Genomic DNA, 21512 nt, shown 5'->3' with positions numbered 1-21512 from the left:
TGCTGTACTGGGGTCCAGGACTACAGGTGACCCAAGCATGCCTCTCCATCAGTAATCATCTGGAAAACCCGGAGAAGCAGGCTGGGACACACTGCTTTGTCCATGCAGAACCCGGAGAAAGGGGTGTGGGACAGAGAGAGGCCAAGGGTTGGGTGCTCTGTCTCTGCTTTCCTGTGTGGTGTACCAGAGTCTTCCAGGGGCGAGGTCCAGGCTGTGCTGGGAAATTGTAGCAAATCCTTAGCACCCTGGAGGCCTGAGAATATAGATACTTGTGAGAAACAATACCAGATCTTTGAATATTTTTTTCATTAAACTTGAGCCAGAAGAATTGTCATGAGATCTGGTGTCTGTCAGACTAAGAGGAAAGACACAGGCAAAGCTCTGACAGGGTTTCTGTGCCAGATGAAACTGGCATGTAGCTTGTTTTTTCCTTCCTTCTTGTTTTGATGGACTCAGAGCCTTATTCTGCTGAGGAAGTTCTCTGGCATGTGTCACAGCCCTGGTCTTCCTCCTTTCCTTCCCTTAGATCTGTATTGGGAATCAGAAGTATGGCCAATTAACACTCATGTGGTGTCAGGAACACTGGTTGTGAGGGAAATCTGGGTGAGGTTTCGCACTTCTCTTTGGCCTGCTTGGGAGGCAGTTGCTTTTGGTAGGGCTCTTCTGCAGGCTGCCCATTTCCTTCCTCCAGTGGATTAGGACTTGGGTGTGGGAGCTGATGTTTTAAGTAACCATGGTAAATGTATGTGATCAGGGACTGTAGTGCTGGGGCCCATGGAGTGACTGCTGTTATCAGTATACATGGGGAGTGTCCCATTGTTTCAAGGTTGCCCTGAGCAATCATATCCACTATCACTAGTGTCATCACACAGAGATGATGTGAGCTTGTTTTTTCCTTCTTGTTTTGATGACCTCAGAGCCTTATTCTGCTGAGCACTCTTTGGCTTGGGTCATTCTTGGCTCCAAACACCAAGTTTATTTGCCTCCCCATCCCTGCATGTCTCCTCATACCATCCCCACACATGAATGTCACTTTTAGTCAACATAAAACAGCAGATTAAACCCAAAATTTGATAGAAAACATTGTGGGAGAACTGAGATGTGTTGTTGCACACCTGTAATCCCAGCACTCAGAGACTGAGACAGGGGAATGTAAGTTTGAGGCCAGCCTCGGCTGTGTACACACACACACACACAGACACACACACACACACACACACACACACACACACACTTTCCCCCTCTTCGTGTTTTCTAAGCAGTATGTTGTTCCTTAAGAAAGGCATTGGGCAGTGTGCTCCCTCAAAATAAAGGAATCAATAACAAAACAAGAATATGTTTGGGAACCCACATGTTGGCTTTTGCCTTTAATCTCAGCACTTGGGAAGCATAGACAGGTGGATCAGGGACAGTTTGGGGCCAGCCTGATATACAATATAAGTTGAGGACAGCCAAGGCTACACAGAGAAACTTTGTCTAAGGCAACCAAAAGCAAAAAAAGAAAAATTTTTTTTTTAGCCCGGGCCATATGATACAGGCAGAGTCTGAGCTGTACAATATTCATAGAGCAAGGGTCCAGGAGTTGTCACTAATATGGACATTAATCACTAGTTGGTATAAAACATGCATTCAATGAAAGAGAAGAGTAGCATGACTGAGGCAGATGGGAATGCCTCCAAGTGCCAGTGGGTCTCAGAAGAGTCCAGGGAATGAGAGCTTGCAGTGGTGATCTAATGTAAGCCATGGCCCATGTTCGTTCTCTCTCTCTCTCTCTCTCTCTCTCTCTCTCTCTCTCTCTCTGTCTCTCTCTCTGTGTCTGTGTACCTGTGTACGCATGTTTGCACACATGCTTATGTTGTGTAGGCTTGCATGTGGAAGTCACAGACCAACCTCACTGTGGGTCCATGCCTTTCACCTTGCTGAGATAGGGACTCAGACTTTGCCACTGCCTTTGCTAGGATTCTGACCTATGGGAATATCTTCCAGATAATTTTCTTTCTCCACCTCCCATCACATGTGTGCCACCTTGTCTGGCCTACGTGGGTGCTGGGGCTTCAAATTCAAGTCCTTACACTTGCATGGCAGACACTCTATCCATTGAGCCATTTACCTAACCCAACAGCTGTATTTTAAACCAGCACCAATACTCAATCTGTCTTTCAAACATTCAGAGTCCGTACTTCACAATTGCCCTGAGAGAAACCAGGAGTGGTGAGTGGGGTCTGACTTTCACATGAACTCTGGTGCCCCATATTTGACCACGTCCCCTGCATAGGGAGACCTGGTGACACTTAGAGGAAGGACAGCAGGCTACCAAGAAGAGACTTGATACCTCATGAGCATATACAGGAGGAGGAGGTCCCTCTCAGTCACAGTCATAGAGGAGGGGCATAAGGGGAAAATGGGAGGGAGGGAGGAATGGGAGGATACAAGGGATGGGATAACAATTGAGATGTAATATGAATAAATTAATAAAATATATTAAGAAAAAGATTCTCCCCAGTCATGTGAGGATAGTTTTGTGCACCAAGAGGAAAACATGTCAGTTTATTGGATTTTTTAAAAAAAGGCCTGAATCTGTGAATAAATTGAAATGAGGCAAACAAGATGACTTAAAGGCACAAAAGATCTCAGTTGTGTCTACACTCCTTCTAGGGATGCTAAGGCTGTTCTCTTCTCATCCCTACATCTGGGTACCCTCCCCTTCCCCTTCCCATGTTCTGTGAGTTCCCAGCCTGCTCAGGAAAGTCAGAACTGCTGAACTGTCTGACTGGGGCAAAGGAACTTGACAGCTGCTAGTGGATGATGTGAGAGCTAACAGGCATGCTCCTGCAGTTGCTTGCTTCCAGCTTGTACTGCTGCATTTGTGGTCTCCTGGCTGGTGGGTCCTTAGCTGCCTCTTGGCCTCTGAGCCAGTTCCTTCTGGTTCCCCATGTACTGGTTTCTGCACTTGGGGGCCTGAGGTAGCCCCTAATGGCCTGTATCACTTTCTGCATGTGACCTTTACTCTCCAGGTTCTTTCCCTTTCTGTTGACCGAGCCACAACATCACAGTGCAAGTGAAAGTCAGATGTGACCTCCATATCAGCCTGTGTTTATGTGATTTTAATCCCTTGTTCCAGGCTTGCCATCATGGATGCTCTGCAGGAAGCAAATGGCACTTTTGCCTTAAACCTTTTGAAACTACTGGGTGAAGACAGCTCCAAAAATGTATTTTTCTCACCCATGAGCATCTCCTTAGCCCTGGTTATGGTCTTGATGGGGGCAAAGGGAAGCACTGCAAGCCAGATGATTCAGGTAACCAGCACCCTTTCCCAGCAGCTAAGCATCATTGTCTGTCAGTTGAGCTGGTTCTCCACATTTTCAAACTAAAAAAATAATAGTGAGGAATAAATGGGAATGCAATGACAATGGGGTATGGTTGGATGCATTATACCTGTTAGCAGCCTATCACTGACTCACTGGTGCTCACAGTGTGAGGGTTAGTGCCAGTAAAAACACATAAGGGTGGTACCAGTGTCCCTGGGATCCCTACTTTCTTCTCTCTAGCTATAATGAGTCCCAGCTTTCTCTCAAATAAGGCACTTGCAGAATGCAGTCAGCCTTGGCTATGAGCCCAGGACAGATCCATTAGGGCTCTTCCAGGATGGAGTGCTTTAGCTACAGAGGCGCATGAGCTTCAGAGACAGGATGTCCTGGCATAGGATGGGGAGGCTATCTTGGGCTCAGCTTTGCATTCTGGGGAGCACTTGGCCATACCTTTCCATTTTCACAAGACCTAATTGTGCTTGTTGCTTTCTCAGCCTGCCTCCTGCCTGAAGAGAGTTAGAGCCTACTTGCTGGCCTTCAATTTTAATGGTCTTTCTTCCACTTCCAAGCTATTACAACTATTGATAGGCAGTTAATCTGTTTCCTATGGGAGCAGCTGAAGTCACTCTGGTAGCTGTTCAGCAGGCTTGGAAAGTCTAAGGAGCTGTGTCTAATGTCCAGCACTTAGGTGTTTACTATTGATGGGGTCTTGCTTCTGTTTCAAGCAGCTTTATGTGGTGGCAATTCCTCCAGGATTTTCCATGTGGCCTCCTGCAGGATGGCTTGAACTTCCTTCCACCATGATGGCTAGGAAGAAGAGCACCAATGTGGCAGCTGCCAAGGCCTTTTAAAGCCCAGGCCCAGCACATGGTCAGTCTCCTTAATCCTGTGCTGAGACAGTGCTGGAAGCAGCCCAGACCCAAGAGCAGGGAGGAGACTGGGTGACCTGAAGTCAGAAGCCAGCTGCACTTGAATGGCAGCAGCTCTCCTTGGTCGCCATGCTTGACCAGAGCACAGTTAGAAACCATGAAGAGCTGGGTCTGTGAAGGGCCTTTTCTGCTCAGACAGGGCACAGGGCAGGACCCCAGAGAGGGAACACTCAAGGTACTTTCTTCTTTAAGGAGGTGGCCCTTTGAGTAGCAGCAGGGATCTGTAAGATTCTGAGGATGAGTTTAGTGTTGACTCATGTCCTACAGCTGAGCTGCTGAAGTTGTGTTTTTATCTGTTTTCATTTCAGGCACTTTCTTTGGATAAATGCAGTGGCAATGGAGGTGGAGATGTCCACCAGGGCTTCCAGTCACTTCTCAAGGAAGTGAACAGGACTGGCATGCAGTACTTGCTCAGAACAGCCAACAGGCTCTTCGGGGAAAAGACTTGCGATGTCCTAGCTGTAAGTGTCACATGGTCCTCAGGGACAGCAGGCTGAGGAGCAGCCCGATTCCCTTTCCCTCCGCTGCAGTTTTATATTTCTTTACATACATTGTACCCACCTGTGAGTATATTCTTTTTCCCACATTAAAAAATATTTTTATTATTTACACAATATTCTGCCTGAATGTGTGCCTGCCCACCAGAAGATGGCACCAGATGTCATTGTAGTTGTTTCTGAGCCACTATGTGGTTTCCGGGCATTGAAGTGAGGACCTTTGGAAGAACAGACACTGTTCTCAGCCTCTGAGCCATCCCTCCAGACCCCATTCCCCTAGCTTTTTGAGACAGAGTTTCTCTCCATAGCCTTGGCTGCCCTGGAACTCACTCTGTAGACCAGGCTGGCCTCAAACTCATAGATCCATCTGCCTCTGCCTCCCAAGTGATGGGATTAAAGGTGTGTGCCACCACAGCCCAGTTATGGGTCTATTCTTATTGTACAGAATGTCTGAGCAAGAGCCAACCCCTAGTTCTGCCCCCTTCCACACATAGGAGCTTTTTATATAGGGTGATGTGTGCTTCTGCATATATGGAAATTTAGTCAGTGACAATTTTTCCTGTGTGTTACTATTACATATATTCTTTTAATGTGTTTCTTTACTTTTTAAAATATTGTGGGATTGCCACATTATTATTGATCCATTTTTGGTGTGAGAGATGGCACCCAGGCTCTCATACATTTAAGCCCCAATTTTACCACTGACTCACACTGTAGATACTGTTTAGTTTTATTAGCCATCATATAAAAATTCTGAGAATGGATGTATGGTGACAGACTGAACCACACGTGTGTGTTGTGGCACCTGTGCCACCACGGTACCAAGTCAAGGGTGAGGGACTGCGGAGTTAACATTCACACACACACACACACGCACACGCACACGCACACGCACACGCACACGCACATGCACAATAAAACAGTGGGTCCTTCGTCTTAAGTGGCGGCAGCCTTTATTCAGTGTCCAAAGAGTCTTTTTATAGGCAGCAAAGCACAAATGCCACTCACAGGTAAAATCTCTCAAGAGGTGATTGTGCACATAAGGGAAAGTCCCAAGGAAGGGAGGGGTGCGTTCTCAGGGCGGTAAACATGACTAGCTAACCAACATAAGCACAGACGTGGAAGCTGCTAAAAAAATAGGACATGCAACAGCAAGACAGGCAGGCAGCCCCGTCGGGCCTGCTTCCCACAATATGGGGCATTTAGCTTGTACCCAGTGTGGGCCATTACCAACAGAGAGTTATTGGATGTGGATTCATGCCCACATGCATAAATTGCTGTCAGGTATATTTGTAGAAAGAAGGTGGAGCCTCAAGACTGTAATATGCTATTGTTGCATTGCTCTCCCAAGTGGCCAGAGATATCATCAGAGTGTTCATTTCTGGCCCTGTTGTTAGCTACGCACTATGTGAACTTTTTAAATGTTGACTTTGAGGTTGGAAAGATTTTTTTTTTGAGAATGATCAAGTTGAACAGTTCTAAATCAAATAAATAAATAAAATGAGACGTCAGAACACTCCTGAATCTAAATTACACCTGATCCTGAGGATTTTGGGTAAGGACACTCAATATATATATTCATTGTTGATTCATGTATTATGTGCGCGCATTTTTTGTGGTGTTTTATATTACATTGTATTAATTTATAACAGATTTCCTTTTTGTAATGCTTTAAATTAGTTTGATTTTTTTATTTTTAATTTTTTTTATTTATTTTTTTAGTTTGATTTTTTTAAAACCGGAATTTTCTAACATATTTCAGATATACCTTGCTTTAAAATGATGTGATATAAAGTGAGTATAGTCAAGTTTCAGATCAGAAAGCAGTAAGTTCTATGCACCAACACCTTTTAAAAAAATTTTTGCCTATTATTTTACTTGCTTTGTGATTCTAGCTTCTTTCTATGTTATTATCAGTTTTACACTTTACTAACATAAAACCAAAACAAAACTTCCATCAAACAAAGATGATTGGTTTATTCAATTTCCCCCTTTTAAAAAAAAGTTATTTCTCATTAATTTATCATTTAAAGATTTCAAATCATAAGTCTGGCTTTGTGGTGCACCCCTTTAATCCCAGGGGCAAGCAGATCTCTGAGTTCAAGGCTAGCCTGATCTATAGAGTGGGTTTGGGACAGCCAGGGGTACACAAAGAGGCCCTGTCTCCCCCTCTGCCCCAAAGATTTCAAATACTAATCACTATACGCAATTAGATTCTTCTTTAAGAGTGACTGGCTGTTGCTTTAAAAATAGCAGCTTAAACTGATAATACCCAGTGCGTTTTTAAAAATGTAAACCACTCATAGGTATAGCAAGGTATCAGTATGTGAGCAGCCAGTTTGGTCCAGGTATCCAGGAGTCAGGGATGATATGTAAACCATGTACCATGCCAAGAATCTATGGAAGAGCTGATAAATGACTCAACAGTTAGGAGCCCTGGACTCTTGTCCTTCTTTGCAGCTTGTGTTCCATTTCTAGCACCCACACGACAGCTCACAACCATTTGTAACTATAGTTCCGAGGAATCTGAACCCCTTTTCTGGCTTTCAAGAACACAGGACACACATGGAACACTGGCACACATGTAGGCATAATGCCCATTCACATAAAAATATACACAATAATAACTTAAACAATGAAGTTAAATAGCCTGTGAGATCTCACAGGGACCCTCTGAGGTATAGCCATAGCTGTCTCCTCATTTACAAGGGTCGAGGAGGTAGAGAGCAGCCCTGCTAAGGCCACCCAGCTGATACTCAGACTGTGGTATAGAAACCATGAAACATAATTCTGTTTCCCTCAGTGTTTGTTTGCTAAATAAAATGCCTGGTATGAAAGCAAACCAAAAATTAAAAAAAAAGGACATTTGCCACACACACATAAATACACACACTAAAAATGAAAATAGTGCTCTCAAAGAAGAATTAAATCTGTAGCCATGAGATGAGCTGTTTCCTAGAAACACTGACGTTTTAGACTATTTATGCTGTATTGAGTTTTTCTGTTGTAACATGGCAGTAAGTGGGTGGACATCAATATCACTGTCGTTTCATAGAATTCATCAGCAAATGGCTTGAACTTTTGTGTGTCTTATGGTACTACTGATCAGTTCCCTTTAAGACCCTGTGTATGCCAGGCCAGTCCTTCACTACTGTGCTGAGTCACCCACAACCACACCCCATCATGGACTGTGTTTTGTGAATTGCTTGTCCCTTGCAACTGAGCTGCCTGACCGTGGACAAATAGCTATTCAAATTCCATGTCATGAGGTAAAATAAATTAAATAAATTAAAATGAAATACTCAGTCCCACAGCTTCCACGGCCATTCCCCTGCTGTTCTGTGGCTACAGGTGACATATTTTGAGTGGTGCTCATTTGTATTGTTAGCATGAAAACTGTGGCTGAAGGTCCAGGCTGTGCACAGTGCAGAGGAGTCATAGCACTTGTGGGGTTAACCCTCACTCTGCCAGTGTTGTGGTCTGTTAGAGTGACAGCAGGGTGACACTGCATCTGAGGGTGCTCCCAGTTACCTCCTTGAGCCTCAGCTAGTACCTCAAGGATCCAGCTGTTTACATAAACTCATTCATAAACAAAGCTAACGAAATCTGGAAACAGGAGGGCTGTGTTTTATACTCTTCCCATATATTTGATTGCAGAGCACATCTGTAAACTATTAAACTTCGATTTTCTGCGCCTGTGCCTTGAGGAAGGAGGCTCTTGGTGCTAATCCCTTTCCTGGCTGTGTAACCATGTTGCTCTGTCCTAGTCCTTTAAAGATTCCTGCCGCAAGTTCTATGAAGCAGAGATGGAAGAGCTGGACTTTCAGGGCGCCACAGAGCAGTCCCGACAGCACATCAACACCTGGGTGGCCAAAAAGACTGAAGGTGAATGCAGGCCGCCTCGAGTTTGCTTGTTTTCAGTGCTGAGATTTGACTCCAGGGCCCTGAGCATGTTGAGCAGGCTCTCCTGTGCACTGAGCCACAGCCCAGTCCCTGTTAAGCACTTAGCCTATGGTTTTTTTTTTAAACTGGTGCATTTATTTGTTGTTTGTTTATCGCATGTTTGTGCTTGTCTGTGCACACCTGCAGTCAGAACAGCTGACAGGAGTTGGTTTCTCTTTCTACCACAGGAGTCTAGGGATTCTGCTCAGTTCTTCAGGTTTGGTAGTGGGCACCTTTACCTGCCAGGCCAACTCTGATTCCAGTCTCTTTATTTTCATTTTTGAGTTTTGAGACAGGGTCTCACTGTAACCCTGGCTCTCCTGGAACTCACTATGTAGACCAAGCTGTCCTCAAACTCAGAGATCCAGCTGCCTCTGCATCTCAAGTGCTAGGATTAAAGGCCTGTGCCCCCATACTTTTTTCGAAGTAATTTTTGAAACATTGTTTATTTATTTTTATGTACACTGCTGTTTTGCTTGAATTTCTGTGTGAGGGTGTTGGAGAATTCTGCAGCTAGAGTTACAGACAATTGTGAGCTGCCATGTGGTGTTCAAAGTTGAGCTTGAGTCCTCTGGAAGAGCAGCCACTGCTCTTAACCACTGAGCCATCTCTGCAGCTGCTTTGTAGTCTATTGTTAGTAATCATATTGTTAATGTCTTTACAATACCTCAAGTGTAAACAATAATGATCTTTTTTTTTCTTTAAATCAGGACTTGTCGACATGCCTGGCCACTGAACCCAAGGACTCTAGTGTGATAGACAAAGTAAAGCACGCTAATGTAGATCTGCAGCTGGGGCTCTAAATCAGAAACCAGAACTCTTTCTTTTCTCTCTTGACACAGCATTTCTCTATATAGCCATGGCTGTCCTGGAACTCATTCTGTAGACCAGGCTGGCCTTGAACTCAGGGGTCAGTTAAAGGCTTGCACCACCACATCCAGGCCCTAAATCAGAACTCTTAAACTTTCCCCATCACAACTCCTTTTTGCCTGAGAAAATGTCATGTGACCTTGTACACTGTGTAAAACAGGAATACATTTAGACAAAAAATCTTTAGAAATGTGTTTTAATATAAATTGTTGCTATATGTATAATTTTGTCATAATTAAAGATTGGGACATCCGTAATCCCACACATCTGGGATCCCAGCACTCTTGGAGGCAGATGTAGGCAGACAGCTCGGAGTTCAATGATGGGCTTGCCTACAAAGTCAGTTCAGGGCATCAAGGCTACACAGAGAGATCCTGTGTCAAACAAAACAAAACAAAACAAAAACCACACCACCACCAACAGCAGTAGCAGCAGCAGCAACAACAACAAAACCCAAAATAAAACAATAAAGACAGGCACAAACTTGCATATTAATGAGAGACAAGGGTATCTAACACAATACAATCCAAAGAGAGAATAAATTTCAAGCTCTGAACATTTTTTCTAGGTATGTATAGCTGCCTTTATAAACTTTTGTGCACCCTGTGCCTTCAGGTGCTTACAGAGGCCAGAGAGCGCCTTATCCTCTGGTACTGAAGTCACAGGCAGTTGTGAGCCACCTGTTGTGGGTAGCTTATGAACTTTTAAACATTTAGTCATCTCTTCATCTCCTCAAAATGTAAGAATTTGATGCTTACAGGCTGAGAATGAACATATAAGAATATTGAACATCTATTTTTTCACACTAAAGCCATACTTTCTGTAAGAGCAGAATAGTTTGCATGTAGATCACAATCGCTGCATTCCTCACATGACAGTGAATAGGAGCTGACATGTTTCACACAGTCTGCGTTTTATGGCCTAGCATGATGGCATGCACAGTCCACAGTGCTCATGTATGTGAGGGACAAGGCCACAGTGAAGCGCTGTGAAGCATGATGGGAGCTGCTGCCCAAAGCACCTTGGCTTCATCATACATTTGAGGTTGAATGTAGTTTTGCCTATTGGCTTGTGGCTAGGAAATTGTCATTTCAGAGACTGCTGTGTGCAGGGGCAGGGCTGTAGGAGCTGGGACAAAGATACTGAGTCATCAAAAAACTATTGGAATTATGGCAATTGGAATTATGAATGTATGACAGCCTGACTACCCACCCAAAACCTGCCTCAAAACATACAGAAAATACAGCCCCAGAGACTTGATACCCTATGAGCATATAAAGGGGTAGGAGGTCACCCTCAGTCACAGTCATAGGGGAAGGGAGTAAGGGGAAAATGGGAGGGAGGGAGAAATGGGAGGATACAAGGGATGGGATAACCATTGAGATGTAATATGAATAAATTAATAAAAAAAATAATGGCAAAAAACCATACAGAAAATACAATGGAAAAGACTGGGTTTTAAATGAAGGATGCTACGAAGAATGGTGGGACGGTGACTGTACAAGCGACGTATGGTGTCCAGGTGGAAAGGACACTCTCCTGAAATGTCAAGAGATATAAAAAGGGAGTTAGAAAGCATGGATGAAAGTAAACTCTGGGAGTTTTGTAATAGTCACCATGGCAAAGAAAACAGTAGATGCAAATACTGTACCAGGATACGCCTCTATAAACAAGTAGTCTAACAACCATCATGAGTAAACAGAATCAGGGTACGCCCTAGCTCATGTGATTGAAAATTTACTGACAACTGTAAATACTCACTATGAGCTTAACAGGTCAAAATAGGCAGCCAACTCACAATAGTTCGCTACATGTAGAGATCCTCACACTGACTTTTTACAGTTGTGTTTCAAGGGAATAACCAGGACACCTTTGCATGGCCTGTCTCTTCATGAATCTTGCCTGGGACACACGGTCTGAGTAATGTTGTCGACTCTATCAGCACCAGGTCAAAAATTCCTACTCCAGTGACAGGTGATGTGTTTTAATCTGAACAGTAATAAATATGAGAAAAGAATGTGTCCCCTGAAATAATTATGCCCATGTCTTTACTTGAAAAGTCTAGCACATTCTAAAACAACTGACATGAAAAAGAGAGACAGCTTCATTAAAATATTCGTTGTCTCTGAGAGTTCACACAAGCGTTATACACATGCACAGTAGTTTGAAATTGAATCTTGAAGCTAAATATATAAGCTGGGCATGGTGGCTCAGGCTTTTAATCCTGCACTCTAGAGGCAGAGGCAGGCCAAACTCTGCACACTAAGGCCCACATAGACCACATAATGAGTTCCAACACAGGCAGGGCTGTGTAAAGAGACCCTGCAGGACTCAAAAAAATAAAATAAAAAATAAGGAAAAATTAAAACAGGTACTTTATTGACAGTATAATGTATATACATCATGTATAGAATATTATTGGTAAGATGTTAATGATAATAACCATACTTGTGGAGGTAGCAAACATATATGTACTGACACAGTCACATCTTCAGTCATTCCTTACATGATTAATAACTAAAAGAGTTTTAGGATGAGAATTCACAGGCTCTAAATGCCATTCCCTTGAATAAGTTACTGGTAGAACATGAAAGTGTCAAAGGGTGGGTTAAATTAAGTTATAAAAGTATTCTTGTAGACAAAATAGAAAAGAAAACACTGTTTGAAACATCAATAAAATTTCAATGCTAGGACAAGAGAAACGGATTGCACTCCTGCCCTGTATCTGCGTACCCAGCAGCCCTGCAGCTCCTCTGACCTGCTAGGCTATAAGGCCATGATTCTGCATGTATCACCTCTGCATAGATGACTGGTGACTTTCCCAGGACATGCCAGATGGTTCCTACAGCTGTGGGAAGTTTACAGGACACAGGTGTGCTTGCTCTGCCCCTAAATCCACACCATGAGGACACAGGAGCTGCCTCAGGAAAGGTCTTTTATCAGTCCCTCAAGCCTTAGAGTCCTTGGGGCCTCCCTAAGCCCAACCCACAATGAGTATGCCTAAAGTTATATTTCAGCACTGACACTGCCCAGGTTAGGCCCTTCCTCTAACCCTAACCAACTTTCCCTTCTATTCCCTGATCTAGCTCCCCGACTCTGTCTCAGATACAATTACACATAGCTGTCAAGCTGCCTGGACCTGCTCTATAGAGTCACAGCCACCTCACATGCTTGCTACCAGCCTGGATCTAGTAGGATGCTGTACTCCGATTCCTGGCCCCCATCCTAGATCCTCAACCCTTACCTATAACACCTCACATTGAAATCCCAGCCTCCTGACCTAAAACCACACAGCCAAAGACACCAGAGAGGCTGGAACCAAAGCAATATGACAAGCACTGATAGAATATCGTTACTCTGAATCCCTAAAGCAACACCAGTGCTGCCTACAAAATACAACTTGAATGAAGTTTAAGAGACAGAGCTCAAAATACAATTTGAAGAATGTTCAACGAGGTCAAAGGACATAAAGAGGAAACAAGACCCTGAACTCAAATAGGACACGGACAACATAATTGAAGGACAAAAGAACTACAGCAAATGGCTGGGAAATTATGAGAGTAATACAGGATGTGAACATCATAATTAACAGAGAAAGAAAGGTAAGGAATCCTCAACCTGAAATAAAACAAGACACGAGGAACTCTACAAGCCGGATGATAACTCGATGGAGATCCTGTCTACCAGGATACAGCAACTGGAAGAAAAACATACAAATTTCAGTGCAAGGCAAAGGAACTGGATCACTCAATCAAAGAAATCATGTCATACATGAAACAAATGAACAAAATTATGGCTGCATTCCATCAGCGATATTAAAAGTTAAAAGTGAAATTCATGCCAGGAACAGTGGGGTGGGGTAGGTCTTCCATCCCAGCACTGAGGAGGCTCAGACAGGCAGATCTATGTGAGCTGGAAGCCAGCCTTGCCTCCCTATCAGGTTACAGGCCTGTCAGGGTGATAGAGGGAGAGCCTGTTTCAGAAACAAATAAAATGAAAAACAAGACAAAATATTGACTGTATACTTCCTAGACTCATATTAAAGTCCTCTAAAGTGTGCCTTTTGGCACAATTACAGGAGGAATATTAGAAGACTGATTATTACGGTTTGAATGAGAACGTCTCCCACTGGCTTATGTACTTCAAGCTAAGTCCCCAGTTGGTCTTTTGCCACATGACCATGGGCACAGGATGTCCTCCACCTCTCAGCTCCATGAACACTTTTGGAAACAAGTCAATCTGAACAATTTTATCATACACAGGAGTCATTCCCATCTCTTCCAGTGTTGACATGAGGTGTCAGCTGTCCTGTCACATAGCCAGGCTCTACAAAGTGAGTCCAGGATAGCCAAGGATATACGGAGAAACCCTGTCTTGGAAAAAAAAAAACAAAAAATAAAATTATAAATAAAACACCAAGTAGGTAAAAAGCAATACTACCTTGAAACCAGCATTCCACATATGGAAGAGGGTACAGTGACACAGCTTGGTCATTCAATCCCATCAACTATGGTGCCTACATTGTTTCCTCTGCACTCTAGTGGTTGCTGCTCTGTGCCTTTGGTCTAGACAGTAATCTGTGGACTAAGAGTTTCAGTTTCTTTCGTCCTGTCTGAGAGACTGAGCCATCTGAGGCCTCTTCTCTTGCCTCACCACCATAGACAAACCCACAGGAAGCCACACCAGCTTCTTTCCCAGCTCAATATTGACTGGACTTGCTGTACACAGTGAGCACACAGCTGATTTCTAAAAAAGTTTTGATGTGTGGTACCCCCTCACTGGGAGATCCACATATGAATCCCAAAGCATCCCACTTTACCTTCTGTAACATATGGGCTTTTGAATAGTTTTTTAGAATGTGTGCATAGAAGAGGGTTAGAGCCTGCCTCTCCAATCTTCCCATTCGCTAGGAGGAGGGGCTTATACTGCAAAGCAGAGGTTGGCTTTCTAGATGGACTCTCCTGCTCTTTCTGTGAGGACAGACAGCTGATGGCCTCTGGCCTCATTTATGATGAACATGAAGTTATCTGTGAGAGAGACTGACCAAGAAACATCTCAAAAAATAAGACATAAAAGTCAACAGGAAGCAGTAGTCAATCTAGCTGAACCAAAAAGATATTTTCGGTTAGTGTCCAATTATAAGTATAAGTCATGTGTATCTTTCTGGGTCTGGGTTAACTCACTCAGGATGATCATTTCTAGTTCCATCCATTTGCCCACAAATTTCTGGATAACTGAGTAGTATTCCATAGTGTAAAGGTACCACAGTTTCCTTATCCATTATTCGACTGAGGGACATGTAGGTTGTTTCCAGGTTCTCGCTATTATGAATAAGGCTGCTATGAACATGGTTGAGCATATGTCCTTGTGATGTGGTAGAGTATCTTTTGGGTATATTCCAAGGAATGGAATAGCTGAGTCTTGAGGAAGCCCTATTCCCAGTTTTCTGAAAAAGCACCAGATTGATTTCCAAAGTGGTTGTACAAGTTTGTACAACCACCAGCAATGAAGGAGCACTCCCTTTTCTCCACATCCTCCCCAGCATATGCTGTCACTTGAGTTGTATCTTTTATTCCTGACATCACCTGTAGGGTCCAGTGCTTGCTTGGAACCTAGTTATTTATTTTCTTACCTTTCTCAAGTGTGAGATAAGACTTGAGTTTAAGCAAAGGTAGATAGGCCTGACTTTCAGCAGTTACTAGGTGATAGCTGACGCATTTTAAACATTTTTTGTTCTAGAATGAACTCTTCATTATGGGTGATGAAGTTAAACACCACCAGGAAAAGACCACAGACTTCATGATGGTTTCAGTACTTATGGCACCCATGGACTCATATGTTTGAAAGTTTGACCCATAGAGAATGGAACTCCTAGGAGGCGTGGCCTTCTTGGAGGAAGTGTGTCACTGAAGGCGGACTTTGAGGTCTCATATATGCTCAAGCTATGCCCAATGGAGGATACAGTCTCCTTGTGATGCCTGTGGATCCAGATATAGAATTCGCAGCTCCTCCTCTAGCATCATATCTGCCTGCAGGTCACCATGTGTCCAGCCATGTTTCCATTATCATGATGATAAGGGACTAAAACCTCTGAAACTGTATGACAGGCCCAGTTAAATGTTTCTCTTTATAAGACTTGCTGTGGTCACAGTGTCTCTTCACAGCAACAAAACTATAACTAAGACAGAAGTATCTCAAATTATAATTAGATGAATTTATTACTGTTAGTAGGATGAGAGTCTTAAAACTAAATCAGAGACACATTGTCCAGAAGATGAATATACTAATGCTGCTAGCATGGAGAAGAGTCTTAAAGCCAAATCAGAAAACCAGAAGGGACTGGGGGAAAGGTATTTTAAGGTAGAGATCGTGACTATCTGTTTTCTTTGGAATTGGCAGCTGCATGAGAGACTGCTTGACTCCCCTCAGCTATTCAAGGAGCTGCCTCATTCCCCCACACACAGTGATAAAAGAGCTGTCTAACTCCCTGTTACACCTCAACAGCAGGCTCATATACACCAGTGAAAGAGGGTAATCATCCATTAGGTACATCATTCTGATGAGCCCACCTTTCAGCAGGTTAGGTTAGAGGTTCATGGCTCCTAAAAGACGGCCTGGTACAGTGGAGATTCCTTGGCTATCACAGTGTGTAGGGCACAGCTGTGAAATTATACTGCTACTATATTTTCTTGGCTTACGTTTTTACCCACTGTGGGAAACTTAAGAATTTTATCTCAAAAGTATATTGTTCTATCCTCAGGAAGCTACTGTGTCTTTCAGAATTTATTTATTTATTTGGTTTTGTTTGTTTGTTTTTTGAGACAGGGATTCTCTGTGTACTCCTGGCTGTCCTGGACTCACTTAATAGACCAGGCTGGCCTCGAATTCACAGTGATCTGCCTGCTTCTGGCTCCCGAGTGCTGGCATTAAAGGCATGCACCACCAAGCCTGGCCCTAGAATTTAATATTCTATCAAATGTGAGGTGCTCCCCTTAAAAAAAAACTTTAGAAGGCGTCATTTCAAAAGGAACTTTGGACATGCTGTGTTTAGAACAATGCAGTAGATTTCTATTTTCGTGAGTGTAAATCCAATGAAACAAAGTCAATACACAGAAATCAGAGAAACCTAAAGCAGGCAAGGACAGCATAGGGAATACATCCAAAGCAGTACCCATGGCACCATTCTTCATCCAGCCTATGCATATTTGTATGTGAAAGCGCTTTCAGTCTGGGCACATTCCTGAGCATGCTCAGTTAAGGAGCAACGTTCCTAAACATGTTCAGTAAAATGTCATAATGTAAGCAGGAGTGATGACAGACACATGGGGCATTCTTTCTTTAAGGTGGTAGAACACATGATTGAAAGGTTAAAATAACAGACAGGAATCCTCTGAGCATGCTTAGTATGTCATAACATTCTGAAAATGAAGGAAAGAGCACATTGAAGGTACAGTCATGTAGGACTTTGCTGCTGGCTGTGCCAGCCTTCCCTAGCAGAAACCAGTAAGGCCTTATATTTGCAGCATACTTGTAAGATCTTCACCACACTGTGCCCCTAAGGGATCAGAAATACTTGCCAGGACATCATGAAGACTAACTTCAAAGAAACTTAGCAAGGAACTTTGTGGTTCACTGGTAATCTGTATGGAAGATAAACAATCAGATGATGACTGATCTGCTTATAAAAGGGGAAATGCATGCTAGAAATCACTTCTTATTTTCTAATTTTTCCAGCTAGAATATATATATATTCTATATATAATAACAAGTATATATATATATATTGTATGTATATAAATAGAAAAATAAATAATATGTAATATTTAATATAAAACAGTTTTTTACATATTGTGGCTCTGGGGATCACACATAATGCATGCTAGGCAAATACTATGCCACAGAGGTACATCCCAGCCTTCAGTTTTTTTAATACAGAGCTCACAATGTTCTCCAAGTTAGCCATGGACCTAAAATCCTCTCTTCCTTTCTGCTTCCTGAGGGCTGGGATTACAGATATGGAACAAGATGTTGGTTTAGAGTATATGTTTCTGAGTGGCTTAAATATTTTTTAGCAAATGTGTATGTGCGTGAGCATGTGTGCATTTGTGTGTGTGTGAGAGAGAGACAGAGACAGACAGAGAGACAGAGAAAGAGAGAGAGAGGGAGAGAGAGAGAGAGAGAGAGAGAGAGAGAGAGAGAGAGAGAGAGAGAGAGAGAGAGAGATAGAGATTTCTATTTTCCAAAATTATCTTGAATGGATATTTGCCAAGGTGTGGTAGGGCTGGGTTCTATGGTAAATAGTTCTATTTTTAATTTTTAATAAACCTCTGAACTGATTTCCATAATGGCTTTAATAGTTTGCATTCTCATCAGTAATGAATGAAGGTTTTTCTTTCTCATGTCTTTACCAACATTTGATATTAGATTTCTTTTTTAATTAATTTGTTTAATTTTATGTGTATATGCATATACTTAAGTATAAATATGTACACCATTAGCATGCTTGAGCCCAAGGTGGTCAAAAGAAGGCATTGACTTGTCTGGAATATAGTTAGAATTAATGTGTGTTGCCATGTGGGTGCTGGGATCCAAACCTGAGTCCTCTGTAAGAGCAGTAAGTAAATGTTTTTACCCATGAGCCAACTCCTTAGTTCATTTTGTTAGATTTCTTTAAGATCTCTATTTTGACTGAGATGAGGTATGATTTTTCAAGTTGGTTTAATGTATATTTCCCTGATGGTCTATTTCAAATAAGAAAAAAATGAGATTAGCCTTGATAACCATCAACAGATGAATAAACAATGAAATATGGTAGCTTAGTTACTGTTCTATTGCTGTAAGGAGACACGATGACCAACATGACTTGTAGGGAAATTACTGTATTTGAGGACTTGCTTGCCAATGCAGAGGATGAGGGCATGAACCACAAGGCAAGGAGCATGGCAGCAGGAAGACAGGCACATATGATGCTGGAGAGGTAGCTGAGAGCCCATGTCTAATCACAAGTTGCAGGCAGACACACGGGGTGAGGGTGGGGCTAGCATGTGTTTTTGAAACCTCAAAGGCCATCTTCAGTGACATGGCACCTCCCACAAGGCCACACCTACTTCAGCAATGTCACAACTCCTAATCCTGCCCAAACAGTTCCACTCACTGGAGGCCAAGCATTCAAACATATGGGTTTATGGCATCCACTCTCATCCAAGCCACGACATTGCACCCCTTGGCACCCATAGGCTCATGGCTGTATCATAATGCAAAATGCAGCCAGTCCAAGTTCAAAAATTCCCAAAGTCTTTCGCAGTTTCAACACTGTTTCAAAGTCCAAAGTAATCATGAAATCCGGAAGGGCAAATGCCAATTCTGCAACTCCATCTGAGCTCAAGGGTTTATTAGATGACTCTTCCCTTCCAGCTTTGCTGACTGCAATATACTTCCCTCAGTGGCTTCACTTAACCCTGAAGGAAAATTCCACATCAATTTACACCAGCATGTGCGCTGTCTAGGAGGTGATCTGGTGTTTGCAAGGTCTTATACTATGATGTACCCCTAAACTGCTTCCAGCCTCTGACATGCTGTCAGGAGCCATTGATTTGAGGGAGTCCAGGAGGCATGAGAGATCTCTGGAGGTGATCCAAAATTTGCAAGGTCTGTATTGTGATGTACCCCAGAATTACCTCCAACTTCTGACTACCCTGTCAATTATGTTTTGCTGCATCTCTCTAAAATCTGGCATTAGAGCCGGGCATGGTGGTGCATGCCTTTAATCTCAGCACCCAGGGAGGCAGAGGCAGGTGAATCACTGTGAGTCTAAGGCCAGCTTGGTCTACAAAGTAAGTCTAGGGCAGCCAGGACTACATTTATGGCCAGCCCGGTCTATAAAGCGAGTCCAGGAGAGCCAAGAGTACACAGAGAAACCCTGTCTTGTAAAACCAAAAGTAAAAACATCTGGTTTGGTGTGAATTGTTATTTTCTGGGTACTGACCAGCTCTGATTGAGCAAACTTCCTAGAGGATCTTGTTGAAAATGTACTGCTTGCTATTCAGATGAAATAATCCCTGATTATGGAATTCCTGATTTGACTCAAATAGTTTTAAAAGTTAAAGTTAGTTTATGACTGCAATAAATACCTTTGTGGACCTCCAGATGCCTCACTAGGATAGCCTACCAGCAGATTTGTGGCTTCAGATAAGCCTCCACCGCATATGGCACCATGAATCCTGGTATTTCACCATAAATATAGCCAGATTTGTTTAAACTCCATGTGAACCTATATAGAATGAAGTTACCTAGAGATGTCTGAATTTACTCTGTTTCTTAGAATGAAAGACAGATAAAATTATTGTCCTGAGCTCATAACGAACTAAGAGATAGCTGGATAATGTATAGTCAGGTCCGTCCTAACTGATAAGTTGTATACTCTTTTAAGTTTCAGACCCTATTAACCTTAGCCCCTGCCAATCTTCGTCATTCTGAACTCACCATGAACTTATGTAATGGATACATAGATAAGAAATGTTTAGATTCAAAACATGTAACCTGTTATATTTTAGAATTCATCTGTTTTTGTGATTAATTGTACTCTTTTGACTATGAGGTAATTCCCTTTTCTCAGAAGTATAAGTATGGTCTACAATAAACGTGGGGAGGAGAAAATTGGGGAGAGAAAATTGAGCAGCTTAACTTCAGTTGAAGTTAAGATGCCTGACTTCATCCACCTTTTCTCCTGATCCTCTTCTCTAGAATGTATACGTGTAAGTGGTTTGTTTTCTTTCTCTCTTACTTCTTATTTCTCTGTAGATTTGCAAATAAGTTAGCAGACTCAGGGCCATCAGCCTTCTACGGCTAATAAGCCTAAGTTTACACCAGCTTATTGGAGATCTCTGCGAAGAGGCCTATCTACAGATCAAAGAGCCTCCTTTTATGACTCCTGTGCAGTTTCTAGCCAGAAGCCACTTTGACAGCCTCAGCTATAGAAAAAAAATGTGGTCAGTTTAAATTCTCCTCCTCGACTGCAGTACAGCCAGTCCCTAGAAAAGACACCTTGGGTTCTTTTTCCCCTTCCTTCATTTTTCTTCTTTCAGTTCTGATCGATTGCCTGAGCCATCAGCTCTGGCCACCCAAGAGATAAAGTGAATTGGAAGGGCATCCGCATCCAAGACCAGAGAAACTACGCTGGACCCTCTCCAGAGCACTAGCCGGGCATTAACAGCAAGTCCTGTCACAGCAACATCCCTGTCCCTGATATCAACATCTGTCTTAATAACTGTTCTATTGCTGTGATAAGAATAACATTAAATTGGGGGCTTTCTTACAGATTCGGAGGGCTATTCCATGATCGTCAGGGTGAGAAGCATGGCAGCAGGCAGGCTGGCATGACGCTGGAGAAGTAGGTGAGAGCTCACATCTGATCCACAAGCAGCGGGCAGGAAGAGAGAGTGACTGGGCCTCTCAAAGTTCAACCCAAGTGATACACCTCTTGCAAGGAGGTTACATCTACTTCAACAAGCCACGCCCCCAAACCTTCCCTAAGTGTTCCATTGACTGGAAGCCAAGCATTCCAACATATGAGAATATGGGGTCCATTCCCGTTCAAGCTACCCAATAATGATACATGTGCACAATAGAAGCTTACTCTGTTATAAGAACAAATTAATATTGCCAGAAAAGATGGATAGATTACAAAAGTGCTGTAGTAAGCCATGTGTTCCAGTCTCAGAAAAACAAGCATATTCCTTCTTACAGGTTGATCTTAGCTTGAAATGTAAATGTGTATGTGTGTAAATGTGGGTAAATCCTTAAAAAATAAACAGAAAAGAGATAAAGGGAAAAATAAAAAGAGTTCCTGAGAAGGAAAGACCTTAAGGACATTTGTAATGTGAACACATGAAGGACACGGTGGAGGAGGAGGGGAGGTTGCAAGGAGAAGGACTCAGAGAAGTGAAGGAGACAAGAAGGCAATGAAT

General features: G+C 42.8%; 1 protein-coding gene across 1 annotated transcript in view; it reads left to right on the top strand.

Annotated features, from left to right (window-relative positions):
- The window catches only part of LOC127210024 (serpin B6), a 125080-nt gene that overhangs the window by 81985 nt on the left and 21583 nt on the right, over positions 1-21512 (top strand). The window contains exons 7-9 of the mRNA XM_051169781.1: positions 3122-3296; positions 4546-4698; positions 8502-8619. Coding sequence (XP_051025738.1) covers positions 3122-3296; positions 4546-4698; positions 8502-8619 — 446 coding nt within the window. The remainder of the gene's footprint in view (positions 1-3121; positions 3297-4545; positions 4699-8501; positions 8620-21512) is intronic.

The sequence above is a fragment of the Acomys russatus genome, chromosome 3 (assembly GCF_903995435.1).
Source record: "Acomys russatus chromosome 3, mAcoRus1.1, whole genome shotgun sequence".
NCBI classification, from domain to species: domain Eukaryota; kingdom Metazoa; phylum Chordata; class Mammalia; order Rodentia; family Muridae; genus Acomys; species Acomys russatus.
The sequence above is the reverse complement of the archived record's forward strand: the minus strand, read 5'-3'. Positions and strand labels throughout refer to the sequence as shown.